Consider the following 16443-nt stretch of genomic DNA (forward strand, 5'->3'; position numbering starts at 1 on the left):
GTGAGTGTAGTTGTAGCAAGGAGGCAAGAAAATTATTCAACTGTTTTTGAGTACGAGAGTGTAGAGGCAGCCAAGAGTAGGGAAGCAACGAGCGAAAGACATGCAAAGACACAGCCAAATGGCGCGCCCAGTTGCAAAGAGAAGGAAGCAACGAAATGCTTGAACGATTTCAGGTATGGGAGTGCAGAGGCAGGCAGGTGCAGTTAAGGGACGAGTCCTTGCAACTTGCAAGGCCACACCCAAATGGCGCGACAAGGCAAACACTGAATGACAGCAGGATACAGAAAAGGAGCGAGGCGAATACACAGAGTTGCAGCAACGAGGGAGATGAACCACGAAATCCTAGACTACAGTTGCTTGAAAGAGCACAACAGCTTCTTAGTGCTAAGCTATCACCTACACAAAAACACTCACGGTCATCGATTGCGTTAGAACCAAAGCACAAAAAAAGCACTGCAGCTTTTGATTTTTTGGATTGAGCAAAATGAAAGCGATGTAGAGGACGTATTTTGCATAGAAGCAAGATGGTTACACACACGGAGGACATTTTCTTGCATAGAAGTAGGAGATTTGGTAGTGCTGGCTACCGATCAAGGCCGACAATGAGCACACAAAGAACAAAGTGCAAACACAACACCAGAGAATGCGAGAATATGTTTGTGGTGCCCCAGAACAAAGCAATATATAATGATACAACTTAGAGAACAGGATGAACAATTTTGTAATACAAAACCATGCTTATATCGCCGAAAAGCAATTTGCCTTTTCCCAAATCGCCGTCACTTCCACCCAAATGCTTTTCAAAAGGTGGAGTAATAGGTGATGCCAAAACGTCAGGACAAGCCTTCGCAACTCCTGCAAATTACGTAAGAAGTTTGTGAGAAACACAGTAGAGAATAAATGAAGGGAAGGACGTTCGAATTAAGAATGAACAAATTCACTCAGACCCTTGGCAAACACCGCTCTGTCCATGTCCATAAAATCGTTCGACCCTTCTATGCCTACCATTCGAGCTATCTGAGATCGTGGGAAAATTAATAAATACCGAGACATAGCCTCTCCAATTTATAGATGAAGGATACCATCGAACGAGAGAGACCACGACCGACACAAGATATCCTTCGAGGATTCGATTAAGGAATATTACATGCATAGCGCCGAAGGTCGTTGAGGCGCCCATAATTTCTAGAATCAAAATTACTCATCACTAGTACAGGCAGAAGAAGACAACAGAAATTAGCTGCCAATACGGATTGAAGACGAATCTCCATATTCTTCATATTTAATAGGAGAACAACCATGGTAGAGGCACTGCAAAAAGCAGTCCCCGGAATCCTTGCACCAATAGTTTGATGAAGAAAGCGCACGAGGAATCGGGCGGATGGAAACACAGGCCTGTCTATTTGCATGCAAATGGAAACACAGGCGGATCAAAAAAATGCAATCACGTAGGCCTCCGTCAAGAATTCACGCAGACGTTAATCGCGAAGCCTAACGACGATTCGTGGGAGACGATTCGCGGGAGGGAGGGATCAGAAAATGCACCATCGAAAAAGCAATGAGTGATTGTGGGCAGGCCATGCATTGACAGCATGCAAACTGGCACTGCAGTTCCACATATGCAAGCTATAATGATGTCCACGTGGACCAATATGAAAATAACCTCCAAAAATTCAAACAATAATGTATTTTTTGCTTTGCTCGAACTAAACCGTCCCTAAGGTTACCCCAAGGGCAGGCCAAAAACAACAAATAAGGATAAGACTATGAAGAAACCTATGCTTCTTATGAAGAACCGATGGTACATTGAGAGACATAAAGGCAATCCTGGTTGCCAAACGATTTGCACAAGGACGGGATGGATAACACAATGAAGAAACCTATGCTCCCTCTTGGCCAAAATGGATTCTATTTCAAAATTAGCAACCATGGAACTCAAGCCACCCGCCCATAGGCTTATCGATATATTGGATGGAGGAAATATCCCATGCGCCGCTAATTCGATTCCATGCAGAATCGGGACAAATTCCTTGAACGAAACTCCAAGAAATGATTTAAATTTTTTTTTGGCCTTGATGACGCATCGCACGCTGGTGTCTCTTTTGCTGTAACTTCTTCTGATCCGTGAGTCCAATGTTGGTCCCTTCGTTGAAGTCCCGTGAGCTGTTTCTGGTATAACAATCCATGACAGTAGTGTCCTTACGTGTCAATCGATCGATACAATCCATAAGAGTAGCGTCCTTATGATGTCAATCGACTCGATACACTCTTTCTGCTGCTCCAAACTAACGTCTGTAGTCGTTGATCGTGAGCTGATTGCACCTCCCATAAAATCTTCGATCTGCTTGAAAAATTTTAAAGCCTCTGCACTCGCGCTTGAAAATCTTTGGTAGGCTTGCCACACGTTTCCACCACCTCCGATTTAATTACACGAGCTGGCCATCCACTAGTGGCTGGTGTTTGACTCGCTTTCTACACTCGAATCACGATACAATATTGACTCTTTTATTTCTTCGACCGGCGTCATTCTTTCAGCGGCTATGGCAGAAGTTAAAAGCGGTATGCCATCACTCACCAGGTCTTCCTCGAAGAAGCCAGAAAACAATAGCAATTTTCCTGACCGTGAGCTTCGTTCTAGAGATGCCGTCCTTGACATAAAGGAAACAACCTCTCCCCCCGACGCCAATCTTATTAACTCACCCACGTTGATTCAAAAGGTATAGTACTTCACGAAATGATTTTGCTCGTTCATAATTAATAGAAGCTATGGTTTCTTAGTACGCATGGCGCAAATTACCTGGTTATTAACCAGCTCCACGGATTCTAATAAGCAGGCCATAGCTGAGTTTGTTGCAACGTTTTTCCTCGTCTTTGCGGGGTGCGGAGCCATCCTCGTTGATCACAAGCACAGCGGGGTTATTGGTCATGTTGCAATTGCGACGACTTTCGGGATCGCGGTGACGATAATGATTTATGCAACCGGACACGTCTCCGGCGGGCACATCAATCCTGCGGTTACGATAGCTTTCGCCACAGTGCGCCAGTTCCCCTGGTCTCAGGCAAGAAACCCGTCCGCTTGCTGCAGCATTAAAATTAATATTAGACGTAGAGCTTTCGTCCCCCATACCCCCGTCCCCGAACTCGAAGATACATCCTACTGATTCCTACACACTGCACAGCAGCTTATCACGTGCAAAAGACAAGCATAATTCTTAGCGTTCTGTTCTGGCAGGTACCACTGTACTTGGGCGCCCAAGTTGCAGGTTCCTTCTTTGCATCTTTGGCTCTTCGGCTCGTCCTTCACCAGGGGGAATCATTAATTAGTCTAGCTGTCAACAGTCCATCAGACGGTGATCTCCAGTCCTTCTTCATGGAAATCATCATCACCTTCATTCTCATGTTTGTGATCTCCGCGGTCGCCAGCGATTCTCGTGCGGTACGTATGGAACAGTAGCTTCGCCCATCGTGCCTAGTTTTCCGATGTACATCTCCACGTTCCGCATTACAGATATAATAACTTATTCCACTGGTTTGTCTATAAACAACTGATTCATCTCTCCGAGCTTATTGCGAGTAATATTTAGCATGTCTGAAATCCGTTTCGACTTCTTCAGGTTGGAAACCTGGCAGGAATTGCGATAGGAGCGACGATTGCAATCAATGGAGTTTTTGCGGGGTAAGATCCTCTATTGTTCGGACAAATTTTTTTGGCTATTATTGACTGCCATGCGTTTGGGAAAACTTAAAATGAAATGCGATTAAGCCGTAGAAGGTGTGCATTCTGTGGAGGATTGATATGTGGGTGGATGCAGGCCCGTGAGCGGAGCATCGATGAACCCTGCGAGGTCCATTGGACCAGCCATAATGGCAAGCAGCTACAAATCAATCTATGTGTACATAGTAGGACCGACGTTTGGAGCGCTGCTAGGTGCGTGGGCGTACGAAACGATCCGGGTCCGGGGGCAGTCGGAGGTATTAGGGGACTGCAAGGCCTTATTCAGTGCATGCTTCAAGTTCACATGATTATTATGTAAGCTCGCTAATATAACCTAAGTTGCATAATAATCTGAAGTAGTGCCCACTATATGTTATGCACAAAGTGGTCTTCACTAAATTTTTGGGGCTTTTTTTTTTGTACGAAATCAAGACCACTAAATTTTTGGGGCTTTTTTTTTTGTACGAAATCGTTTATTTCATGTCACAATGGATATTTCTTCTTTTCAAGACCTTGTTAAGTCGATCTTGACGATGAAAATTTCTTAACAAGGATATTGCTTAAGTGACATTCCACATTAAATTTCCCACATTCCAACTTCTTTCTCTTCACAAAGTTCTTAAGTACCTCTTTTTCTAAATTAAATATATAAGTATCTTAAGAGATTTAAGTTAACTTGAGTCTCTAAATGCCAATGTGAATCAACACTTATATGAACACTCCATTAACAACCTTAACTAGTGCTCCCTAACTAGTAGTTGGAATAGGCCCTAAGGTTCATATACAATTTTCTTTCAATGTTAAAACCTAATATTCAACTTAAGCTCAAGTTTTTAAAGCCTTTTACTACTTCTAAAGACTCAATTACTTAGAAGTCTACCCTATCATTGCTTTTGGTTGACTTTTGCAATGTTTTATCCTTAGCTACTTTAAAGTTGTCAACTTCTCATTTCTTATTCGCTGATCATGGTTAGCTTTTCAGCACTTCTCTCTTTGTCACCATTTAGTGGATGCGTATCAACTTCAACTCATCCATTGACACTTTACTAGTTCTATTACACTCATAAGAATTAAGAGGATTTTTAATTTCATAGCTTCTCTTAAGCCGTGTGGTGCCTTAAAGATGATTCATGTTCTTTTACTTATCAAGTTTATACTTATTAAAATATTTTTCAACATAGTTTCCCTACTGAATATGGTTAAATAAATAATGTTCTTTTAAGTTTCTCAGTAAACATGTAATATAATGCATCATTTGTGTGCAACAAGAAATTTATACTAAATCTTTGTGCTCATCACTTGAAAACTTAATGATCATGACATGGAGGCCATTTGTATTCCATTGGAGGCTTTGCTTATTGCAATTTTCTTCAAGTTATTCATTTATATACTACATCATTGTATATAAATTATTAAAATGAAATTACTTTTAAAAATAAATTTTTTCTTCTTCCATAAGTAAGATCTAAGAAACTTAAGATTGGTAAGGTCAAGAAGCTGCTAGAGAGAAATGTAAAATTTTGTTAACATGTCTATACTACCTAAGACTTGATCCTTTAATTAACCCTCTTCAATAATATTAATTAATACATGATCTCCATCTTCTTCCCCAATCTCGTGATCTCCACCTTCCTCTATTACAATGTCATTATTTCCACCTTCTTGGCCCATATCTTTTTTTTTGCAAAATAACACAATTGTATTAAAAGAAAAATAAAAGCTTCAGCCTCCTATTAAGGCAAGCAGATAGTATAACTTCAAGTAGGCATCTTCTCAAGCACTTCTTAAGCTTGACAAAGGAAACTATTTGGTTTACCAAAACCTCTCAAATAGAGCTTTAAGTCAACCAAAATTTCCTAGGGCACATATGCACACCTGTATTGATTCCTAAAAACATAATTATTATGCATTTTTCACATCTATTGAATAACAACGCCTCTTCATAATTGCCATATCTCATACAATGCCTCATTTCATTTTCCTTTGTCACCTAACAACACTTGTTTCCATGTTGCAGGGTTAATGCAAATGTATTCTTTCCCAAGCCACTTGCAAACTTGTCTCCATATGTTGGGTGTATGATAGCATTCCCAAAACACATGATAGTGTGTTTCCTTCTTAAATCTGCAAATAGTTAAAGAGGTGAGACTCTTGGGTTCCACTACCTTTGACTCGCATCTTCCCCACTAAATATATCCAAAGCAGTACATTCAACTTAAATGAAGGAGTGGTATCCCAACCTATACCTCCATGTGTCTACCTTGTCAAATGAACCATTAAGTAGCCACTGCTTGCAAACCATGATGCAAGGAATTCCTCCAAAATCCTAATTTATGAAGACGTCCTTAAGATTGCATTTCTGTAATAGTTTGCCAAAGTCATGCATGAAACCCTTGAAATCATTTAAATATCTGAAAGTTACACTAGTAGGCCAATCATCTTTCATCTTATCCATGAATTCCTGCATAAAGTTACTCTCTTCTTTCAAAGAGAATTTTTTCTCAAATTTCCTGCAATTGTAACTAACCATTACCACCCAGATCCCACAGATTTCAAAAGACATGCCGTCCTTTGCTATACAACTTTTTCACAAGCCTTGGAGACATCTTGAAAGGAATAAGATTGTTCTTAGAAGCCCAACTAGAAATCCATAATGATCTCCCTAAGATCCATCACCATATATCGATCTGCATCCTACCCAAAAGGCATTTACAATTGCTGACTTCCATATATTGACCAAGTTGGTAACAACTCTAACTTAGGAATCTTCAAATTCTAGTTGCGTAGTAGCACATCTTACTAGGGAGACTTGGCACTACATGGACCATTCTCAAATATCCAATTTCTTGCCACTATAGCCCAAGTTTAACATCCTCCTACTTTAAGAAGCCATTTGCTGCATAAACTCTTACACTTAGCATTCATTCCTCTTAAAGAAAGTCCCCCATTCATTTTGTCCACTACAAGTATCTCCCATGGGAAGGCATGCCACTGCTCCTTCCACAAAAAATCCCAAATTAACCCATTGATATTCTTAATCACACTCTTCAAGAAAGGAAGTACTCATAACACCTACATTGGATAAGATGACAATATGTGCTTGGTAACCAAAATTGTGCCTGCAAATGCTCTTCCACTTGCTGAATTTTGCTTCAATCTTGGCAAAGCACCATTCAAACTTTTCCTTTAGTGAAACACTAGACTTCCCATGGGATGGCTAAGATATCTTATGATCAGACTAGGAGGGATCCAATTGGGCATCTCATTCCATCCCAACCGTAGGGTAGTTGTATTACTTTCATTGATTCTTGAATCTGGTACTATTGTAAACTCCTCAAAAACTACAAGTATATTCCTAACATTCTCCTCATTCCCTATTACTATACTTGTATTATCATATGCAAATAATTGTGAGTATAAATGACTATCATCAAGCATAGACAACCCCTTGACACTTCCCAATTTCTAAAAGTAGTCTAGCTTGCATAGAAGTGGCTCAGTTGCAATCGCAAAGAGCAAAGGTGCTAACAAACATCTCCGTCAAATGGATCTTCTCAAGGCAAAGGTTATGTAATGGTATCCATTCAATGACAGTTTGGCATAATTAGAATAAGTGAACAACACTTGTGTCATTCTTCAAAACCCATCTCCAAAACCAAACTTAGCCATAGTTTTAAGTCCCAGCCTATCATAGGCTTTCTCTAGATCAAGATTTAGCATTACATACTTCTCATTTTGCAAGACCACATAGTCAATTGCTAATAGAACATTTAGAACTGCATTTGAATGTTTCTTCCTTGTACAAAACCATATTGTCTAGCATGAAACAATTGTCCAAGGGTTGATTTTATCCAATTCACCATAGCTTTAGCAATCACCTTATATACACAATTGAGCATACTCCAATGGCTTGGCACTAATTTAATAACGCCCATGTTTAGCCTTCGTGGTAATTTTCCATTCACAAAGCACTTGAAAGATTGTGGAGTTGAAAGCTGGCACTGGAGGATGTAAGCACAGAGTATAGAAAGCAAGGTAAGAGTACATCTTATTTAGCCATTGTATTTGTATATGTGTATCTGTCTTGCAAGAAAATCTGTAATATTGCAAAGTGTACTTGTTGCAAGGAACTTTTAGGACCTCAAAAAGAAAACATTGATCCTAATTTAATTCCCATCAAACAAATGAAGGGTTTAGTCTCCACTATTGTTGCAAAGAACATGATGGAGGAAAAGAAGTTTAAGAAGGTAAAATGTGAAGTTCTTGAAGACTTTATATCGGAAAGTAAAAGCTGATGTCACAAAAATTCAAGAGGCTCTTGATGCACAAATGAAGTGAGAAAAAAGGGATGTGCTTCAATATTTAGAGTTGTGTCATCAACAGATCAACGGATAAAACGTGTGTTGTTACCAACACCAGCAAAAGTGTGGAAGGAACGAGGTCATCTCAACCAAGACATTGATAAGTTTATTGGACAGTACTTTCATATCGAAAGTGTATATGAAAGTGAAAAGCCAAGCACTACATATAATGCTTGGAATAATATTTTTGTAGATCTTGAACAATTGCAAAGACTTACGGTTGAGTTCTATAGTATCACATTTTAAGAATGTAAACGAGCTTTGAAGTTTGCTGTGAAGCTCAATGAGTATGAAATGGTCAAGGAAAAAAAGATAGAGAGAGTTTCTATCACTTTGATGAATCAAGCACTTGATCAGTCGATCACAAATTCCAACTCAAAGTACTTCAGTGTCTAGTCGAAAAAGCACGTATGGTAGTTGGGCGCATTTAAGGTATGTAAACTATCGCCTTCCAAATTAGTCTTTGTTCAAAATATAATAAATTTTATATCATATATCTTGCAAACCTATGGTTTTAAATTACAGGTGAAGACTGAGGACCATGTAATACTTTATTGAGTATTCATCAAATAGATATACCATCAATTATCAAGAGTCAAGTCCAAGGACGCCATCTTCATGTTCCAAGGAAGGGTAATTTTCAAATTGAATGGCATATGGTAGGTGACCTGAAGACACTGAAGTGTATGTTCAATATAAGAAAAGGGGGTTAACTCAAAATCTCCTTGCTTGTACTGCAACGAACCAGTGCATATCCTAGATTCTAAATGGTGGAAAAGAGCACCCAACAGAGATAAAGTAGATAAAAATTTCAAACTAGTTCTCGAGATCCCATTATACAATGTTCACATTTGTGCATTGCATGCATTATGTAGGATAATTGAGAAACTAGTTTTCCTATATATTGGATTTGCTTGGAAACTTTGCCCTGAGAGCAAAGGAAAAGAGGCACTATAATCATTAGAAGCAGTGCTATCAAAAATTGGTCTCCATGCAGGAGATGTACATATTACAAAGGATCTTTAAAAATCTACAAATGGAAAAGATATTCCTATCAAGCCGTCTATTGGTGGAGTAAAGGCTAGAAGATTTTTGTCTCATCCAGAGAAAAGAAAAACAAATGGCAGTAAAACAACATACATATCAAGGATAAAGTATAACTTGTGGAGAAAAGTACACAATGCTGTCAAAGATCATTAGGTAGATGGATTGGCAAGAGATGTCAAGGCAGAAGTGTGGAAATGATTAGATAATCTTTCTGTTTTTTTGTGACCAAGCCACCTTTAGCAAAAATGATCAATAAGCAAAAAGTGGTAAAGAGTTTTGGAAAGGCAATGAAAGAGGCTTGGACAACATGTAACATCACTCATTACATGGTAAGAACAATATCCTATTTTTGTGCATGTTTTTTTAAAAAGCAAACAATATTAGTTTTATATATTCTAATGCCCACTTGCCTATGTATTAAAATAGCATATAATCTACAATCACCTTCCTTTCTTTGTTAAAAAATATGGATGCCCTGCAATTTGGTCCACACAGGGAATGGAGAAATCACACTACATGGCACGAAATGCATTCTTTAGACATACACAACATTTTGGAGGAAAACAGAAAGCTAATAGTTTAAAAGAAGTCTTCCAGTGGTTCTATCAAGGAATACTACAAAGAATTCAAGCCAAGAAGAAAGTTAATACATCATAGGTTAAGCTAGCTTTTAGATTGGTTGGCTCAAAAGGAAAGAAGGAGGCAGATTTTAGGAAACTCAAATGCAACACAAAGACATGCTCAGTGGAGACACTCAAAGATATTTGTAAACCACAAATGGGTAGATAGAAGCTAAGTGTTAAATCTTGTTCATCAATTGGTGTCATCAAATGTAACAAAAAATGTTTTGCAATGAACAAGACTCAATGGATCTTTCATTCATAAGAAGTCATTGTATGCAACCATATTTCTATTTCAAAATGTACATTGTTTTTGTCACAAATATACATAAACATAACTAAGACATTCTAAAATGACAGTGTTCTCACAATTCAACCTTACTTCTATCTTGTAAAATATACAATGCCATTCAAGCTATCCTTCCAATGGTTTGCCAACTTTTCTTGGAATCGTTCTTGTGACTTTTATTGGAGACCTTCTTGTGCAAGAGTTGTTGTGGTCATAGTTTGCTCTTGAACTATTTTGTCGAGAACGGCCACCAAAGAAGGCTCTTGATTCCTTATGAGCTTATGCTTTCCATAAGCTTCCAAGGAGAGGGGATCCTTGACACCACAAGCTAGTGCCCAGGCAGTATATATAAAAAAGTAACCAGCTCTTGAGCCTTGCTTTCGAACATAACACCCAAAATAATTAAAGCAGACCGCTTCTCTATCAAAATGATCTTATTTGTTTGCCACGATATAGGATGACCACCCAAAACTTTTGACAAACACTTGAAAAAATAAGTAAGAGCAACGCTTCTAAAAATCAGTATCTTTGCAGTAGATAGGTCTTTAATATAATGTGAAAGGCTTGATAGTTTACCAAGCCCAAGAATTCTACTTCCAACTGCCCTCAGGAGGAATGTGTCATCTTCAACAAGCAACTGCCATACGCAAAACACACTTAGATTTAAAACAGAACATCAAATTGCATATCTAAACTCCAAATTTAAGAAAGGTAGTTCCTTACCTCAATATTCTCATCATTCTCTAGTATATCATCGTTAAAGAAGGAGATACCCATCTCCCCCTTGGAGCTGTGACTGATATCCAAGCTTACTGTGAGGTTCATTTGTGCTTGGGTTTCCAAGAAGATTGTCTCATCCTCCTCTTCATACATTTTGGCTTGGTCAAAATAGATGGACAATGCTTCCGAAGGATTGAATTTGTCCTCCAGCTCTAACAAAGGATCGTCATCAATCCTTACTTCCTTGTCAACCTTGCAAATTTGTGCAATAAGGGCAATCGCATAATCTTCTCTCAAATTAAACAATAATTGTATGTCATACAACAAGACATACTCTTTTCCCTCAATATTGAATGAGGGAAGAATGGGCACAATGAGGTCAAACCTCTTAGCCTCAACGTCATTCACTATGATAGCATCTCTTAGGGTCTCATTTTTTAAGGTCACTAAGTCCAATGTTGCAAGTGCAAGCTCGTCCTTTGTCGATTTGATCTTCTCTTCCACTTCTGGTAGGTCTAAGTTATCTTCTATTTCCTCTTCCTCATCATATCCTTTGGGTCCTCAACTGATCCATCAGCATAGAGTACATACATGGCAAATGCAAGTGACTCTTCAAGTATCCTGCAATTGTCCTTGTGTACAGTGCAGATTCCCTTGTGGCAATCTTCAAAACTGTCAAACAGCTTGTGCATTTGATACCTCATCTTGTCATTTGCAGCAATGTCCTTGATATGTACAAAAGTCTTACTATTGACAACTTTTGATCCTTCAACTATTAGCTTGTGGAAGGATTCATACACCTCTCTGAGAAAATCCTTGTGCTGTGTTAGAAGAGATTGCAAATCCATCTCCTTATTGAACATCTCATGGTATTTGTGATAGTGCATCTAGCATTCTGACTTTTGTAGAAATTTCAAGAGCTATATAACTCACGAAATCCACCTCTCAATATCTGTTTGTGTGAGGATCACCATCAATCATGATATCCCTTCGCCACCTAGGTCACTCCTGTCCATCACTCATGATTTTTGTTCGCTTCCAGGTTCTCTCTCTCCCTCTCCATCTGTGTGTGTGTGTGTGTGTGTGTGTATCTCTCTCTCTCTCTCTCTCTCTCTCTCTCTCTCTCTCCCCCTCTCTCTCTTCCCTTGTGGAAACTTTGTGTACAAAAGAAAGCGATTTGAGGGTTTGGGAGTTTCCCAAACCTCCAAATCGCATTCTTTTGGATAGGTATGTAATGAGAGGGAGAGGGAGAAGGCGAGAGGGGGGGAAGAAGGAGAGAGAGATAGAGCAGTTGGGGTGACTACTTTTCCTACTTCTCCTTTCCCTTAGCAACTGATTGTCCACCTTTGTATGAACCCTTGTCATTGGGCTTTCTTCTCTTGATTGCATCATACAAAATTAAAATTGAGTCCTTCACATATAGCTAAAAAGAAACAGAAGCACTCATAAAGAAATTCTTACCAAAAGTTCCTCCTTCCTTACAGCATAAGCTGAGAGGTCAATGGTCTTCTTGATAGGTCTTGCTGCATCATCTAGATGGTTAGCTCCTCCTCTTTGAAAGTTTGCAAAAAAATGCGATATGAGTATCTTTCTAGTTAAATACATTGAAATCATGTTTTCTAGCAAAAAGTCCTATTGATGCAAAAACAACTCTAGCAAAAGTGAGAAATTTGCTCAAAAATGTGATATGGGGTAATCCTAAGCTAAATAAGGCTCAAATCGAGTTTTTAAGAAAACTCCTTGGCCACACAATATTAATCTCCAGGCTTCATATAAAACATCAAGTCCATACAAATTCAGGTAAATCTTCAAGATAGTTGTCTTGATCATTCAAAAGATGAAGCAAATGACTAATAGCTGATGCAATAGAATTAGATAGATCAAGAAAACACTTGGAAAGGTAGATCAAGACTGTGGTGTATTTAAGTACCTATATCCTTTCTCTCCATGACTTTTGCACAAGTATAGGTAGGTGGGGATGATGATGGGAGAAAAGCAAGGTGTAAAGTGTTGTCTAGATGAAGATGAGGAAGAAGATGAAGATTTAAAACTGTTGAATGGATGGAGAAAAGTGAAGATAAGAGGAGATGGCATAGTGGATTATTTCCTTGTTATGTTTGGGTTTTTTTCTAGGAGAAGAACAAAATAGACCATGGCAAGAACCAAGGCAACAGCCAGAAGGAAAGGGAAAGGACCTGACATTGCAGGGGCTACCACAGCTCCATCTAGATCAAAATCCTCAAAGAAGGGGAAGCTATCAAGGAACTGGAAGAAGAGAGTGAGCCAAAGAAAATCTATCCTAATGGAGATCAGGAAGGCTCAGAAAGCCATAGGGTATGCAGTACCCATGGCACCATTCCAGAGGCTTGTGAGGGCAATATGCATCAATTGGCATGCGGACTTTAGATGGCAAAGGACTGCACTGTTTGCTCTCCAAGAAGCTGCTGAAGAGTGGCTTATAGAGTTTTTCATGGACACCATGATGGTAGTAGCACATGCACACAGGGTCACTATCATGAAAAAATGCATCCAAACACTTGTGAGGGTCAAGTATAGATATGACAAGATCCTTAATGCAGAGGATTGGGATGATCTCAAAATGAGAGATACCTTGTTGATACCTCCAGCCAAGAAACCTAAAGATGATGGAGTAAAGATCATAGAGGTCACTCACCAACATGAGACCAAAGGCAAGGTTGCCTATGAAGAGTCCCTCAGGGAGAGAATCAAAGAAACAGTGTTTGTCTTGCAATCCCAGACATTAGTGAGGATGGTGCAAATTCAGTAGAAGCTCCTATAACTTGGACCAAGGATCAGAGTAGATATCTAGAATGTGAATGATGACCTGACCTGGGACTTGACAGAAGATTGCATCATGACTTTAGCATAGAAAGAAAAACATGTCACTTGCACAATCATGCTTGCAGCTCTATAGTAAGTATATCTTTCTATGTTAATTGTGTTTATGTCTTTGTAGCATTCACTTTTTCATAAGCTAAGTGAAGTTATTTTTTGTAGTTTTTTGAAGAGTTAGATACACCGGAGCCTTCAGCACTCTATATATATAGTTGATCGAGCTATATCTTTCAAGTTGAAGAATAACAAGACATCAACCAAAAGCATTTCCAAGTAGTTTCATTTTTGTAATTTGGATGTGGTTGATATGATTCTCCTCCCATATTGCTCAGAGTATGTTCCCGGACCTTTTCCACTACTACCCTCTATTGACAAAATCCTGATATGTTCAAATTAAATTTACACCCTCTTGGTCTAATCCCTTCATGTTATTTGTTTCTCTTGCATCAATCACTGGAGTTTGGTACATATAGATGTACAGCAAAAGTTATGCTATACCTTCAACTCCTTAAAGGGTACCCACCAGGATTTAGAATTGTAAGTCAGTAATTGCCCATTCTTTTGCTCTAAAATGCGATTTTTAGGTTTTCTCTTGAAAAGTCAGCCATATCGCTTTTACATGTAGAAGTATGAATTTTATATTTTTTTCCCCTTCATTCCCATTGCATTTGTCTCAAAAGACTAATGGATGCACTGGACCTCCATGATCCAAAGTTAAAGATGTTAGATTTAACTCAACCAATGCCATTGCCAGGACAGTAATCATTGTCACTTATCTTTATCTCCCTCTTATTTTTGCACTCTTCATAGTCCAATATACATCTTAGCTTCCTATTTTGATAAAACAGACACCACAATAGGAGGATCTTTTCTCTTGTGGATGGAGGAATCTAATAAGTGCAAAATATATGATGGACACATACTTTTCAGAGAAACAGCTTGAATTTGTGAGTACTTTTATTGCATACTATTTAAGAAGTCCTAAATTCAATGCATTGATACAAAAAACATTGAAAACATTCTTTGTTTTTATTGTAGATGAAAGAGGATAGTTTTGGCTCTGAATATGTACATAGCTTCAGAGCAAAGATAATTTTGAAGCTGCTAGAGGTCTCTTCCCATTGTCTAGCACCAGACCAAACAATCCATACAAGAGAGGGCCCTGAGGATCTTCGGGTTAAACAAAAGGCTCAAAATGTCCCTGTCACTAGCAATCTAGAAGATATTCTAGAAGGTGTTGGTGTTGATGAGCTGCTTGAACAATTCTCGAAGGATGTGGAAGGAGAGCCTACAGTCGATCTTTTCCAGGAAGAGCTACCACAAAAGCCCGAACTTATGCATGTCAAGGAGGTAGTGACATCAAAGCAACACGAGGCCAAGGCCGAGCCCATGGACGAGGAGGTAGGGACACCAAAGCAAAAGGAGAAGTCGATGCACAAGGAGACAGTACCGACAGAGGATGTGCAGTAGTAGGATGTAGAGCAACAGGATGTACAGTAGTAGGATCCACAGTAGTAGCAACCTGAGCAGCATATGGAAGATTCTCAGAAGGAGACTCCACTACAAAAAAGTAAAGATAGATTTTGAGAAATAATAGAAAAACAGATGATACTTGTAATGATTTTGTATTAATACATCAAATGTCAACTTTTTTTTTGGTTGCAAGTAATACGTAGAGTCAATAGCTTTGTATTATCTGAATTGTTCTATTTACAATGTCCTTGCATTGAATTTTGCTTTCGCTCCTTTGAAGTATATGCAAAAGTTATTTATGGATATGTTTCTAAAGAAGTTTATATTACTATAAATAAGTATTAACTTGGTCTTATATATTGCTCTCATAAAATATATCTAGTATTTAATAGTATATATGCATCTTGATTTTCCAAAATATAACTCCACAGATGTGCTCAAATGGGGTTTTCCAATCAATTTGAGTGGCTGAATGACTATATTTGGACATGGTAGTTTCGCCAGTGAAACTACCTTAGAAGACCTACTTCAAAGGGGTTTCGCTGGCAAAACTACCTCCATGGGCTGCTTCAATAAGGTTTCTTTGGAGAAAACCTTTCATGAGGCTAGGTTGAGAGAGGGTTTTCAATGTTACCCCCTATTAAGTAAAAGTTGTAAGAAGGATCATAAGGGAATTTTCATAAAGAAGTCTACTCTACATGTGGGTTTCTTCAAAAGCCATTCCATTATGTTACTCACCATTCCCAAAGATTCATGTAAGATTCATAAATAAAATACGCATTGCTATAATACTTTGCATATTTCTAAGTGAAACTACATTTTGTTCTGATCTATTTTTGCCATATTTTTACATAGTTGGAAGCTCTTTTTTTCCTTCGCTCGAATGCTCGGAAGATTTCACTTGGAAAATACTCATCCATGCTTGCCAATAGACCTCCAAGATGTGTTGAAGAAGACAATGCACTTCTTTCCTGATATGAGAGGAATCATGAAGTCTCCATGAAGTTTTGGCAAGTTCAAGCAACAATAGAGCAACTGAAAGGACATAATGTATCTTTCTCAATGACATGGATGAGCAAGCATGCTCTATCATTCAGTCATCACTCTCAAAGTCAGTCTACTTGCGGGTACATGATGGTGTATAGGGTGTAGACTTATGAGTTTTATACTCGTATATGCCAGATGTATGACCATGATAGTGTTATGTTACATCATGATGGGTTGAAATGCCCTGATGTGTTAAAATACAGCCTTGATATGCACTCGAGAGGTAGATCAATTGGTAGAAACAGGTCATGTTCAAGGGGGACTTCCAAGAGCAAGTCTAGCTCTCGGACTTGTGTTAGATATTTCTATTGTGGA

The 16443-nt window shown here is 38.7% G+C and overlaps 1 protein-coding gene across 1 annotated transcript; it reads left to right on the forward strand.

Annotated features, from left to right (window-relative positions):
* Window positions 1–2540: 2540 nt before the first annotated feature.
* LOC147900735 (aquaporin NIP1-3-like) lies at window positions 2541–15078 on the forward strand. Its single transcript, XM_087375723.1, has 6 exons — window positions 2541–2717; window positions 2835–3059; window positions 3233–3436; window positions 3615–3676; window positions 3813–3972; window positions 14710–15078. The coding sequence occupies exons 1-6, from the start codon at window positions 2541–2543 to the stop codon at window positions 15076–15078; spliced, it is 1197 nt and encodes a 398-aa protein (XP_087231849.1).
* The last annotated feature ends 1365 nt before the right edge of the window (window positions 15079–16443 follow it).

This window comes from Dipteris shenzhenensis, chromosome 6 (assembly GCF_047967505.1).
Source record: "Dipteris shenzhenensis isolate YYH24624 ecotype China chromosome 6, Dip_SZ_1.0, whole genome shotgun sequence".
NCBI lineage: Eukaryota > Viridiplantae > Streptophyta > Polypodiopsida > Gleicheniales > Dipteridaceae > Dipteris > Dipteris shenzhenensis.

What these genes read in the sequence shown, in the direction of transcription:
- LOC147900735 (XM_087375723.1), top strand. Translation starts at nt 2,541, where the DNA reads ATGGCAGAAGTTAAAAGCGGTATGCCATCACTCACCAGGTCTTCCTCG. An exon ending in ATCAATGGAGTTTTTGCGGG is followed by an intron (nt 3,677 to 3,812) that starts GTAAGATCCTCT and finishes GGGTGGATGCAG; the next exon opens with GCCCGTGAGCGGAGCATCGA. An exon ending in GGGTCCGGGGGCAGTCGGAG is followed by an intron (nt 3,973 to 14,709) that starts GTATTAGGGGAC and finishes ATAATTTTGAAG; the next exon opens with CTGCTAGAGGTCTCTTCCCA.